The following is a 14,466-nucleotide window of genomic DNA, read 5'->3' as shown; positions in this document are numbered from 1 at the left end:
AAGGATCACGAAAAAGTGGCTTCCAGGAAAAACAGTTTGAACTAAAAGAAAGGATGACACCATGCCTTTCTTTTGTAGCCTTGCAGCACCAACACCAAGAGGTGCCAGGCAATGGAACATGGCAGACCTTGCCACCATACAGCATTATGCCATCGCGTCTGCAGAAGCCACATGCCTTAAGTACAGTGAAAACTTCATTCAGTTTGAGCTGAAATCAAGAAAGACCCCCTTGACTTCATCTGAAACTGAATCAGGGTCCCCATGCATTTTATGGAAAGCTGCAAACCTTCTGACAACAGAGCGTGGCCTGAAGGCAGTGAGTCTCCACCAAAAAAACAAAACAAAACAAAACAAAAAAACCCTATAACTTAAACTCCTGCCAAAAAGGCAAAGATTTCACAAAAGACAGAGGCCTTGCCACTAGAACTCATCAAGAAAGTGCCTTTAATGTCACTACAGCTATTCCAGAGGAAGACCAGTATGCATCAACCAGCCCACAGCTGCCTTCACACACACGGAGGAGCTCCTCACAGCATGGTCTGCTGAGAGGGGGCACCCAACTTAGTCCTATGCCCACAGGCACAGCACCCATCCTGACAGAAAAACAAGCACTTTGAGCCCCAAGCCAAAGTGAACAGCCAGTGTCACCCAGTGGAGCAAACCTGCAGCAAGCCACACAAGAAAAGCTTATTGAAAGAGTAGGTGTGTGAGCACAGAGCAGGCACGTCCTGCTGTTCAGGGACCCACCAGTGCAAAGCAACCAAGGGAGGCAAAAGTGGGAGAAGTCTGCAAAGCCAACCGTGATTGGACAAGAGCAGGGGAGTATCACACGTGTATACCACGTCATTCAACCTCACCAAGGTAAAGAAAAACAAGAAAGGAAACTGAGCAGAGAAGATACACACCTGAGAACTCCCCTATGGGCCATGTCCAGCGAAGCACAGAGAGACAAGGGAAAAAAAGGAAGTGAAACAAGGATCAATCAGTGACTGAAACCAACTAAATAAAAATTTTGTTAAAAAAAAATTAACAATGATTCAGCCATTTCAATGTCAAAAGGCATGAAATAGTATGGACAGGATCTGCCATGACTGTAGATGGCATGACTCCACATACAGGACACAAAGAAAAAATAATAAAATCAAGGGAAGTTAAATTGTGTTACATTTGCAACAGCATGCCTCAGCTACTCCCAGTTTTCCAGACATGAATCTCAGGTAATCACATCTTCCTGAACTGGATAAACCTTTATTTTCTCTTTATTTAGTCATGTACCACTAAATGCAGAACCAATGGTTCTCATTTCCCCTCTCCTTGCGATTTTAGCAAGTAGATCATCTGGTAATGTGATACTTCAGTGATACTTCAGCTTGCAAAAGACAATTAGTTGCATTTAATTTGTTTTCCTTCAGTACAGTGCTGTGTCTCAGTTTGATATTCCCATTTCAACTTTTGTACAAATATTTATGCACAAACTTACCGCTATTGTAGCTGAATTTCTGCCTTCAACACAAAACCCCTCTAATTTGCAGGGAGGTTTTAAACTCCAAAACAAACACAGGAGGGCATCCTAAAACTGAAAGGAAGGACCTGCCCATAGCACACAACCAAATTACTCCTTTGTGTCCAGAAACTCTTGGGATAAGGAAAAGCAGGAAGGAGGAGATGATGGGAGAAGGAGGATACAAAGGTGGAAGGGGGAATCTACCCAGGATTGGGAAGCAAGAACTTGTGATTAACAAGTGAATATGCAGGAAAACAACTCATGTTCCTAACACTGCAGTGAGAAAAAAGGGAATTCAGTCTACAAATACTACCAGCGAATAATTGTCCTATTTCCACATTTTCCTCCAGAATATTTCCTATACAAACTCACATATGTAAAGCAGTACGAGAGGCAGGGAGGGAAACCCACGTTTTATTTATCATTTTACATTCAAAAATGGCAGTGAAGAGTGCCAATTTAGTACCAAGAGATACTGCCTGCTTTGCAGATATCCAGAAGGAAGGAGTGAGATTTGCCATTGAAGAACCAGACTTATCTGCCTGCTCAAGGGTAATTTCTGTAAGATCCTATTTTCAAGTCCTCTTTAATGAGATTTTTCTTTCATGAGGAAACTTAGTCCAAAAGGAGAGAATATTATTTGAAGATTGATTGCCAAGTTTTGCAAGAGACTAGAAGTATTCCAATTCCACTTAGGTGGGGTAAACTTCATTAATTATTTTGCTTTACAGAGAGAAGTGAGCTCCAAATACGAAGCAGAAAGAAAGAGAACTCTTTCAGCTTGTGGAACTTGTTTCTTACATCGTGTCCATAAAGGACTATTTCCTCTGTGGCTCTCCAGATTCAAAGGTACAGAAGGAAGAGAGAACAATTTCTCTAACAAAAAAGGCAACATTTTTAATAATATTGAGATACTTGTCAGTACCAAAATACAGCCTTTTGCTTCCACCATTAACAGACTTTCTCAGTGCTTTCTATTGTTCAAAGAAAAAAAAAAAAAAAGTACAAATCTCATTTTCTTGGTCAGAGACATGATCTCTAAGATCTCTTTCTGCCCTTCTCCCTTTGTGCAACCCTGGCAATGTGTGTGTTCACTTTAAAAAAACCTTTTAGACAGAGTCAGTAGACCAGAACTCAAGAAAAAGATTATTTAAATTAACATTTGTCACAGGAAACTCACAGAACGACCTGATTTCAGCACATTCCATCTCCCAGGTTTGAAAAGGAACCAGGAGATGCCTTGCTATCCTGCTAGCCCACTGAGATCACCTGCAAGAGTTTTGCAGCTCTGCTCAAGCCAGAACATTGTCCCAGCTCTGAAAGGTATTCCTCATAAGCCACACCATGTGGTCTTCACAAGCCACACTTCCACGGGCACCATTCAACAAAGTCTCTGTACATTTTTATTACAAGTGGTAACTGCCAAAGCAGGAGTCCTAGCCTTTCTGCAATGACTGCCAAAATCCAAGTGATTCCCAAACCTGGAAATCTTGCTTTTCCTTCTAAATTCTTAATTTTGGAAGTATCAGCACACATTGGCTCCAACTGTAGGCAGAGAAAGTCTGTGTTTTCATCTTGACTCTTCTGTAGATTTTTTTCTTCCAGCAATCTTGAGTTGGAGGAGAAACATTAGAAGTTTTAACACTTCAGGCAATGGTCACCAATCTGTGCATAAGACCTCCCTTACAGGTTTCAGGGCTACCACTATGCTTCTAAAAAAACCAAACTTATACATATCAAAAAGGTATTGCAAGCATCTTGATGATAGTCTGGAATATGTTCGTACATTCCAGTCACACTCCTGCCTATAATAGTTACAATTTCACAGATTTTTATCTTCGATGAACCAAGAAGTATTGCATTAACTTTCTTTCTAGTCTTCAGTCCTCGTCTTCATGGTTAATTCTTCAGTGATTAGGGTTGCTGATACAAGCTTCGTATTCAAAAGTGATACAAGTACCCTCCTAGTTTAATTTCTGCAAAGGTGAGCTGCTGCAAATCTGTGACATGATTCAGCTTATCCAGTTTTGAGCATAGATGCAGAACCAAATGTACAAGGTTATCCATAAGCAGCTCTTACATCAGTAACCACCAGAAAGGAAATGTACACTTTCAGATCAGCTCTCTTGCTACTAAATGCATATAAGGCGTATTATTGAGTCCTCATGTCTCCTAAGGCTCCTTAAATGAAGCAGTAAAACAGAAAGCGAGATACATAGACATAAACTTTGTAAGATGCCTGTGTTGTCTGAGTATTCAAAGACCACTCATAATGTCCTGACTCAGGAAAACAGTCGGGGGGACTTAAGAAAATGCTTAAATTCTGTAACTAATGCTGTAAGTCATGTCTAGATACTGAAAAGTTAAACAGCAGAAAGCATGGGAAGGGCTCAGACTGCTACCTTGAGGCAAAGCTGCTTTTCTGACTGCTTCAGAGTCCTATTCAGGAACATGGAATAAAACCAGACTTCAGATATCACAAGCTCCTTGAACCTAAAAAATGAATCACCACCTCTCTGACTATAAAAGGGTAAAAACTGCAATAAAGACCATAATATTTCCACATAATTTAAACTTTAGGAAACTTTAGATAAGGGGGTACTTTCTTGCAAATTTCAAACAAACACTTTATTTCAAGTGAAATTGCTAATTTTTAAAAATACTATGGGAGAGGAGGAATTTGGGGTGGAAGCAGGAGGAGCAAATTTTTTATTCAAACTACTTGTGTGGGAGAATCCTACAGAAGAGTAACTTATGCACATAAAGACAACCCAAATAAAAATTACCCAATGGTTTAAGTTTTTTCTAAATAAGCTGTACTGCAGGTCCACCTTTCAGTCATGTAATGTCTCAACTTCCATGCTATTTTTTAAAAGCCAAATATCCAAGTTATGGAGAAAAAAAAAAACAAAACAATTTAAGTGCTTCTACAAGCTTAATAAAAGTTGTCATTGCACCAGAGAAAACAGAATGGTTCTAATCAAGTTTTTACCTAGCAGATCTGCTCCTTCATCAACATCTCCAATAACCTCAGATCCGGCTGTGGAAAGTTCATGATACAGAGAGTCCGTGTTGATGCCAAACGCCTTGTTCACAATCCCCTGTGTTGGGCTGTGGTTGGCAGGAAAGAAAAAAAATTGAAAAGAACAAGAACACTTGTTACTTGGCAACATTTAAACTAGAACATTTTTCTGTGAAATACTGAGCAACCCAGACCATTGCAACCAAAACCCTCAGAGCACATTCCACCTGATCACCACGGGCTGATTCAGGAAATGTACAGAGGAAAGAAGAAAGCATGTTTTGTTCCCAATATCAAGGACAAGCACCTCTCATGCACAACCTCAAAGCTCACCCACCTGACTTTCTTTTAAATCACAGTAGTTACATTTGGTAGAAAAATTTCAGCTCACAAAAGCTCTCAGCTCTATCTGTTCAGACTCTGCAAGAACTTCACGCTGTTTAGGTAACAACCTTAGATGGCAGTAAGATCAGGCAGAAACTCAAATGAGTGCACCTCCAGCACTGTGTTCGGTTCTGGGCCCCTCACTAGAAAACGGACATTGAGGGGTTGCAGCATGTCCAGAGGAGCTACCAAGCTGGGGAAGGGAAAGAACAAGTCCTATGAGGAGAGGCTGAGGGAATTGGGGTTGTTTAGTCTGAAGAAGCAGAGGCTGAGGGGAGACCTCAATGCCCTCTGTAACTACCTGAAAGGAGACTGTAGGGAGGTGGGAGCTGGCCTCTTCTCCCAAGTGGATAACAACAGGACCAGAGGAAATGGCCTGAAGTTGCCCAGGAGAAGTGTTCAAGAAACATGTACATGTGGCACTTCAGGATATACTCTAGTGGCTGAGATGAGGGTTTTTTGTAGGTGTTTTTTGGTGGGGTGGGTGTGGTTGATTGTGTTTGGGGGTTTTTTGTGTTGATGATTGGACTTCGTGATCGCAGAGGTCCTCTCCAACCACAATGATTCTGTGATTCTGTGAAATGCTGACAACAGCAATGGTCTTCTTTTCTTCACCAACAAGTAAGTGAAATCAGCCAGAAGGGTTAGTTTCTTCATTGGGTGAGTCTATGCATCACATGTCAGCAAAGTTTACTTCAGTAAAGGTAAATAAAAGTTACTGTTTTCTTATCATGTAATATGGGAGAATATTTCCACCTCTTAAAAGCAACCAACATCTGACCTGAAGACCCGATTCAGCTTGAATTTCTCCAGGACTCAACTGCCAGCTGTGTGTATCCCACAAGTATTCTGCTTTTAAAGCAGCAAGTACACTGCTCAACAGCTCAAAAATTAGCTCCAGCCTCCTGTAGCTTTCAGCCTTACTGCCTGGATCAAGAGAGAACTCACTGCTTCGAGAGCTCCCAGTGCAGCAATCACAGAATCTTGGGTTGGAAGGGACCTCAAAAGATCATCCAGTCCAACACCCCTGCCAGAGCAGGTTCACCTAGAGCACATCACACAGTAACATGTCCAGGTGGGTTTTGAAAGTCTCCAGTGAAACAAGACTCCACAACCTCTCTGAGCAGCCTGACAGTAAAGTTCTTGCTCACCTCCTATGCTCCAGTTTGCACCCCTTGCCCCTTATCCTATCACTGAACATCACTGAGAAGAACCTGACTCTGTCCTCCTGATACTCACCCTTTATGTATTTGTAAACGTTGATGAGGTCGCCCCTCAGTCTCCTTGAAGCTAAAGAGGCCCAGCTCCCTCAGCCTTTCCTCATAAGGGAGATGATGCACTCCCTTCATCATCTTGCTGACTCTGCACTGGACTCTTTCCAGCAGTTCCCTGTTCCTGAACTGAGGGGCCCAGAACTGGACGCATTATTCCAGATGCAGCCTCACCAATCATCTCCATTCACTTCTTTTCCTTGGGGTTGACCATCACTGATCTTATCTCACCAGTCATTTTGTCTTCTCCATACAGAGCTGTTTTGGCTACCGAGATTCCTCCTGCTTCTGACCTTAAAATTGTCCATGCATTTTAAACCCAGTGTAAGTTCCAGCATCTGCTCCTCACTCCTCCCAAAACCAAGCGAAAGAGCACACAGTGAAAAGTCACAGTCAATACCTGTTACCAGTGCGTTCCAGGCGAGGGTCTTGACACATATCCAGCTCTGGAGTAGAGTCGATGATGTCCTGAACGTCAGACCATTCATCACTGCTGCCCATTCCTAGGTAAGACAATACATATGATCTATATAGGATCACGACTCTCAGAGGATAGTGCTCCTTGACAGGACTTTTGAAGCTTTGAAGGTTCCAAATTTCATGGTGTCAGGTTCAAAGTCTTAAAATAGGAACAGAAAGTGGCTGATCATCTAGAGCTGCAAATGCACCACTGCTGGGAAGGTGTCCTCTCAATTCCAGAGCAGGAAGACCATAAGTATCCCTTCCTCTCCACTATACCAGAGTGTCACCAGGCCTGAATCCTCATTAAAATGTGATAACCAGAAATACTCAATCTACTCAAAAAAATTCCAAATAAACTTTTTCCTGTTGGTAAAAACTCTTCAGTCACGATGCAGCTTTAGCTGAAATCAAAGACAACACTGTGATTATCTGTATAGCCTCACAGAGATTATTGTAGTTATGAATTGGCACTATTTTATTTTAATTAATTTTTCAATACCATTTCCCAAGTCTACAGCTGGTTTAGATACCCATTACAGTGAAATTTCACTTAAAAACCAAGAGATGACATCTACACTGATAGATTATCTACAGCACGAAGCCAGTAGCTAAAGAATATTTAATTTCCTCCTCTTGTCAAGACACATTTATTGGATACCAAACTGTTCAAAAGATCAGACTTGCACCTACTCTAAACAAGCAGCATGAACACAGTGTCTGTTCACACAAGAAATCCTTGAAGGACTAAAGACCTAATTATATTAGCCCTTACAATAGACCCTCAACGGTTGTTGATGTGAGATTTCTGACCTTTCCAAATGGCCTCAGTTGCCAAATATACACAGGCCCTAACAACTTCAGTGTTGATTTTCACTCTTTCAGGCTGGTACTGTGCACCATGCCAACAAATGCCATGTTTGAAGACAAAGTGTGATGTATACCTGTTGCCAAAGCAGGCATCCATCCACCAGTGGTTCTCCACCTCACAGAAACACAGACTTCCCTTTATTTTTTCAAGCCGGGAAGCTTTTCTGCAATTACCTTTGAGTATCTTTTTTTTTGGTAGTTCAGCTCTAAGGCACATGCATCACTGACAGACACCTTAATTATAGATGCATAAAATACAAAATTCAAATTCAAGTATCTGTGCTTCTCCTCAGCATGGAGGTCTGATTTTGCATTACATGTGAGAAATAGCTAGAAGGCCAAATATGCAGAGCAGGTAGGAAAGATACAATTGTCTGTCTTGAGCAGATTCCACAATATGATACTTCCACCAAGAAGAAAGAAGCTTTTACATGCACAATGACTTCAGAGCTGCACAAATACAGAGAGAGAAGACTTTGACCCAGGGAAGCTATTGATGGTAGCTCAATTTCTCTGATACTACTTCTACTGACTTGCCTTGGTCAGGATCACTGAATAGACCAGAACTTAACAGCTTAGCTACGCAGAATTCACAGGTTTTTACTGAGAACTAGTTTCTGGTAGATTGACATCTGTGACCCTGGGAACCCCTCAACTGCTAGTAAATGTAAGTACAGAATGGGACTCAGTCATGGCAATTCTCATTCAAACGCTCCAACAAAAGATGTTTTATGTTAGTTTATAGCCTTAATTTGTTAGGAATCAGCTTATGAATGTTAGCAGAGGAATTTCTTCTATATTACTTAGGAAAAAAAGACAATAATCTGGTTCAGATGCTAACTTTGGATATCTGTGCTTGTCCCTGTGCTCCTGCACACACTTTCTTTACGATCTTCAGCCAGTTTTACAGATCTTTTGTGTATTTGGTATAACGATTTTGAACTAAGAGAGCGTAGATTTAGATTGGATATTAGGAAGTATGAGGGTGGTGGCCCAGGATGCCCAGAAAGGGGATAGATACCCCATCCCTGGAAACATTCCAGGTCAGGTTCAACAGGGCTCTGAGCAACCTCATCTAGTTGAAGATGTCCCTGCCCACTACAGGGGGTTGGACCAAATAACGTTTAAAGGTCCCTTCTAACCCAAACCATTCTGTGATTCTGTAAGTTCATGACCTGTAAATCAGACTTCTAATTTCTGCAGGCTGCTGCAAGTCTAAACAGAACACAGGCTGAGAGCTGCTCAGATGCTACATTGGCACAGTGATATTAAAAAGCACAGAAAAGGACTTCTACCATGTTATTACAGAATTTTCTTTATTTAAACAGTCTGGTGCTGAAGGCTTAGGTGATGGTTTTCTTGACAAGAAATCATGAATTCAAATCATTGAAGGACTCCAGGAAGTGGAGAGAAAACAACTGTAACTTCCAAAGATTCGGGGGGTTAGAGAGAGATAGACTAAAAGAAAACAGCTTACTCAGATGAGACAAACAGCTGAATATAACTGCTATTTTAAACACATCAAGGTGTGGGATGAACACACAGAAGGAAAAGTAATTATTTACCCTGACTGATAAATTTGGCATGTGAACAACTGAATATAAAATACTTGTGAATAAATCTGGAGAGAAAACTAAATCAAAGCTTTTAAGTATCAGATTGCTGAGGTCCAGAAACAGCTTTCCAAAGGCTTATTGAGACCAAGATGGGACTTGACTGTTCATGAAAGAGGTTCTGTGACATGGATGAATGCAAATGTAGAGGACTGAATTCAACAACCTATTGCCACCCTGTATGTTTGTGAAACTATTCGTATTACTGACGTTTTAAATACCTGCTACCCAGGAAACTGCTAACACCCAGTTGGCCCCTGTCTTACTCACACATCTTTTTCTACATAAGGCCACCTCAAATTCTATACTTGTGAAGCTGTTTGTCCCTCAGACTCACAACCTCTTCCTGTAACAAAGGGACACAAGCACTAGGAAGTCAATTACTTCAATGACCAAGTATCCGAGCTCCAGCTTCCATACCTATGCTGACATTCCTCATCTCCTGTGTGACCTGGACTTCCATGTTCCGGCTGTTCCTCTTTTCTCGTGCCCTCCTATTGCTCTTGCCTGTGCTGTTGTACTCGCCGATGGGCTGGATGCTCTCATTTAAGGGTGTGACAGCAGCAGATGGCACAGATGACGTGGGAGTGTTGGACTTGGTTCCAGTGGTGCTTGGTGTGGCAGCTGCTGAGGACTGTCCAGATTCAGACATTTCATCTTGGGGACACTATGGCAGTTAGAGGGTGGGGGAAGAACAAGAAGGGAAAAGCACAGCTATAAATTTCAGTTAATCTCCCATTTGTTGGTGTATGGCTGCCTTAAAGCATTATGGAGAATGAGTCTGGCTCACTACACCAGCTACATGTTCAGCACTGGGCACTGAAACCACAAGGAAGCAGTGAGTTCTTGTGCTGAACTCAGCAAGCAAATCCCACCTGAGAAAGGATTGACATCCCTCCTCTTTTACTACTAAGCATTATTTTCAATGAGTCACATGAGTATGTGAACTCTTAATCATGCACCTCAGGAAAGGTGGCACCTGTAGCTCACAACGACAGTGTGAAAGCTTAAAGGCTTGGGCACTTGTGGTAAGCCAGGCCAGCATTTCCCAAGAATGAAGGCAACATGGACATTGCTTAGGAATGAGCTGAAGTAGCCTCTTTAAAGGTCTTTGATGATGTCATTGCCATAAGCCCTCAACACAACCTGGATGAGAGAACAGCAAGATGGTTTTGACACTAAACTGCAGAAGCAAAGCAGACACCAAGCAGGGATAGTCTGACTTTGCTAGTGCAGGAGACCTGTGTCCCCACACCACCTTATGCAGAAGCTAGCCAGGCATGGGTCCAGCTTGACAACACAGCAGAAACAGGTGTGGTCTCCCCCCTTCCCAATGATAGGATGACAAGACCCAAGAATTGAAAACTCAAAAGCTGACAAATTAACATAGGAGATGGATTCCCTGTGTGAAATGAGCTCTCAGTTTTACAGACATTACAGCCCCATTGCTCGTAATACCACCTTTGAAAAACATGGGAGGCTTTCAAGACTCTGTCAAGATTTTGTCCTGTGACCCTTTATCAATTAAAGCAGCATTGCTTCACAGTCAGCCAATTAACATCTTGGCCAATGCTGTGATCACTCCTGGACCCAAATGAGATCTCCAAATTCTTCATGGCAGCTCACTAATTGCTGCCTCCAGGGAGATGACAAAATCCATGTTGAGAGCTGCAGGTGATAGTGAGTTGCAACCAGGTGCAGTGACATTCAGCATCTGCACATCCAGACCCAGCTTTTATCTTTGCTATCTGCCTCCTCCCGCCTGTGCAAGTACCAGAAAGATCCTGATTTTGCTCAGAGGTTGCTCTGAGCCTCCCAACCTTGGAGCTGTGACACTGTTTCACTTCACTAATTTGGAAGTCTTGTTCTCTTGTTCCAATAATAACTTCATAACATGACAAAAAAAAAAAAATAAAAATGGGATGAGAGAGAAGTCTGAAAGAAAAATGGTGACTTAACCCTTTGCAGCCTATTTTTAAAAAAATCTGGAATGTTATTAAGATCTTCCTTTAATTAGACCAGCCTCTATATGTTCATCTTCAAATACTCTGCTGTACATTGCACTGTGGAAGTCAAAGGTTTTATGTAGCATCTGTGCATTTATATTGCAAATTAAGATTTTTTAAAAATTGCTTGACCACTAAATATGACCCACTTTTATACACAGTTTCTGCACTGTCAGTCCCAACAGCAATCACATTCCCACACAGACACTGAAATCACCTCCCTGCACACTTGCTGATTTTAGCATCAAGACAGAGATGGGGACTTTTCACTTAGGCTGCTATGTGTGAAAACCACAGTTCACACCTCTACTTCATATTCCTGTCTGGGAGCTACTTTCCTAATATGCAAAGAAAACAAAAATATCAAACTATGTTTTTGAGAACAAATATAATCCAGCAAGCTTTGTACTACTTCCACTGCAGTTTGCCTGCTGTGCTTTCTAATGCACAGAGGGACAAAGTATCAAGTGTAAAGTGAAACCATAAAGCTTCTTTTCCCAAACTAAACTTCTGTTGGATGAAAGGATTCAGAGATGTTCTTGCACCTGCTGTAAATCTATAAGCATAAACAAAGTCGATGAGTGTCTCAACACTACAGAAGACACCCAGGTATGCCCACATGTCATTCCTTGCTCTGCTTAAGAGAGTCCAAGGGAGGCCAAGAAGATGATGAAAGGACTGGAACATCTGCCTGATGAGGAGAGGCCAAAAGACCTGAGGTTCTTCAGTCTAGAGAGAAGTCTGAGGGGGGATCTAACTAATGTCTATAAACACATGAGGGCATCAAGAAGACAGGGACAAGCTCTTGTCATTTGTGCCCTGTGACAGGGCAAGGAACAATGGATTCAAACTCAAGCACAGGAAGTTCCACCTCAACATGAGGAAGAACTTTTCCTCTGAGGGTTACAGAGCACTGGGACAGGCCGCCCAGAGAGGCTGTGGAGTCTCCTTCTCTGGAGGCTTTCAAGGCCTGTCTGGATGTATTTCTGGGTGATCTGCCCTGGTTTTGGTCGTGCTCCAGCAGGGGGGTTGGACTTGATGATCTTCAGAGGTCCCTGACATTCTCTGATTCTGCGATTCTTAAGAACTAGCTGTCATTCAGAAACCCAGTATCATTAGTGTCTATAGGGCAATATATGTATCAGAGAGAACCTGTAGCTTCTTGTTTATTGACATAATCTGCCCCTCACTCAGAACACACCACTAACTATCCTGGTGTCTCACTTTTTGGTTATACATCCAAATTTTGTATTTACCTAGAAAACACACTCCACCAACCTACCAGCCTGAACTGGAGAAATGCCTCCCAAATATCATTACTACCAAGGTGCTCCTCTTCACAGTCCAGAAGCTCTATTAATCTTTGCTGGTACCTTCCTTCTATTGTCCTGAGGGCTTCATTAATGCTAAGGACTCCACCAAGTGTATGGCTCTTCTCTACAGCGTAGAAGATATTCTCCATAACCCACAGCTCACCCAAAGAGTATTCTCCATAACCACCACTTACCTACAGCCATACCTGCCAACCTCCTAAACATCAAATGTGTAGTAGTGACCTCCAAAATGCATTGCAAAGGCCCAAAATTCATAGCAGTCATATGTCACCATGAGAAGCCACAATTGTATGGTATACTGAAAGTATAGTACATAAAAACAAAAATGTTAAGGACTTTAATCTCCAAAACATTACATAAAATAAATGTAAAACTGAATGTAAAAATTAAATAATATAATGAGAGCAACTAAAACAGAAAACAATAAGTATAAACTACAGTATGGCCCCATGAAGAAGGAAAACTACTCAGAAAAGTCAGGATATACCTACTGGGAAGGTGAGTCATGTATGTGCAGATGATGTCAGTGAAATGTCAGAGCTGTTGAAGAAAAGGCAAGCAGTGCATGAGCAGTACTGCTGAGATTGCAGTCATGCAAAATATCTAAGAAACAGCATTCCAGTCAGAGTGTGCAAGAAGCTCGCAGGAGGAAAATCTCTTCCAAATTGCAAATTTAGTAAGTCAGTCAATCACATCCTTCAATTGTTCATTGGTTTAAACGCTCCATACTCTTATAAAATCCTCCATAACACACTACCCCAAGTCTTCCAGAGACGAAGCTAACTCCACACTATCAGCTAGTCTCCCTAAACCCAGCGTCCCACTTCTAACTTGCCCTAGTGAGCACCAACAAAATCCCAGCACTACTCATCAGACACATCTGGAGTAGCACACCACTACTTCCACAGAAAACTTTCTTGTAACCAGAAACTGGATTTTTTTGCCTGACATCACCACTAACAAACTACCACAGATCTGGTCAGTAACCCTCCATTACCTGAACTTGGACATCAAAGCTTCCAGTTTATCTGGGTTCCTGTTGATTCTCCTGCAATGCATACGCTGGGTTACCAGTAAGATCCTCTCAACTTCTTTCAGAAGTTCCGCAATGGTACCAATTAAAGAATTACACCTTAGCAAGTCTGTGGAAGAGGAATCTAACCTCAGTGACCTCTCAGGTTTTCTTGAAAAATGAAGCCCTGATCACTAGAGAGCTCAAGGGCACATTCACACCTTGGTGTGCAGCACTGCCTGGAGACCCCAAGGAATCAACTGGTTCCAGAACCAGAAGTAGCTGTTTTCTGGGTATTCTGGTTGCTGCCTGTGTCCTTGCAATGCTGTAGTGTTGTTACATCACTAGTCTGAAGAAACACATTCATTTTCACCATGCTTAACTACATTATCACACTGTGGCACTGCTGTTCTCTAACTCTTCAGAAGAGACTGTAGGACCCAACTGGCAACCTGCAAGTTGCTACATGTCCCAAACATTTGTGCCTCTAATGCTACAGCCAGGGTTGGATGCCAAGAATGGTCTCCACCCTACCCAAAAATTTTGGGTGTGGATTTCCAACTTCCATGATGGCAGAGGACTGATGGAGTGCTGAGGTTTGCACTGTGCTAGGCCTGGCTACTTTGCAAAGGCAGTGCTATAAAACAGAAGTTGCTGCTTTGTTTTCTGTGTAAATTTTGAATTTGCCTAAGTTTCTTGCCCTATGCAACAAGGAGGCCACTCCTACAGGGTCCCTCAGGCTGAAACACCATTAATGTAATTTGGAGACATGTGGAGCCAGTACAACAACAAACTGGGTTTCTCCTTGTTGTTGTTTTTTTCTTCCTCTTTGCCTTTATTGCCTCCATGAATTTTACAGGTAATTTAAAACATCTCAAAAGGAGAAGAGTGACATATAACACCTGATGTTCTACAAATTCCAGGCAGAGAGCAAGCCTGTTTATCTGACACTCTTGAAACAGACCAGAAACCAGTATCTCACAGAGGTGCT

The 14,466-nt window shown here is 42.0% G+C and overlaps 1 protein-coding gene across 1 annotated transcript in view; it reads right to left on the bottom strand.

The window, feature by feature from the left end:
• The window catches only part of LOC104395360 (C-Jun-amino-terminal kinase-interacting protein 3), a 35,530-nt gene extending 25,755 nt beyond the window's left edge, over positions 1-9,775 (bottom strand). Inside the window, exons 1-3 of the mRNA XM_010005050.1 lie at positions 9,544-9,775; positions 6,582-6,684; positions 4,497-4,615 (exon numbers count right to left, since the gene is read on the bottom strand). Of these exons, the coding sequence (XP_010003352.1) occupies positions 4,497-4,615; positions 6,582-6,684; positions 9,544-9,775 (454 nt within the window). The remainder of the gene's footprint in view (positions 1-4,496; positions 4,616-6,581; positions 6,685-9,543) is intronic.
• Positions 9,776-14,466: the final 4,691 nt, after the last annotated feature.

The sequence above is a fragment of the Chaetura pelagica genome, unplaced genomic scaffold (assembly GCF_000747805.2).
Source record: "Chaetura pelagica isolate M959 unplaced genomic scaffold, ChaPel_1.0 scaffold309, whole genome shotgun sequence".
NCBI classification, from domain to species: domain Eukaryota; kingdom Metazoa; phylum Chordata; class Aves; order Apodiformes; family Apodidae; genus Chaetura; species Chaetura pelagica.
This window is presented reverse-complemented; position numbering and strand designations above follow the sequence as displayed.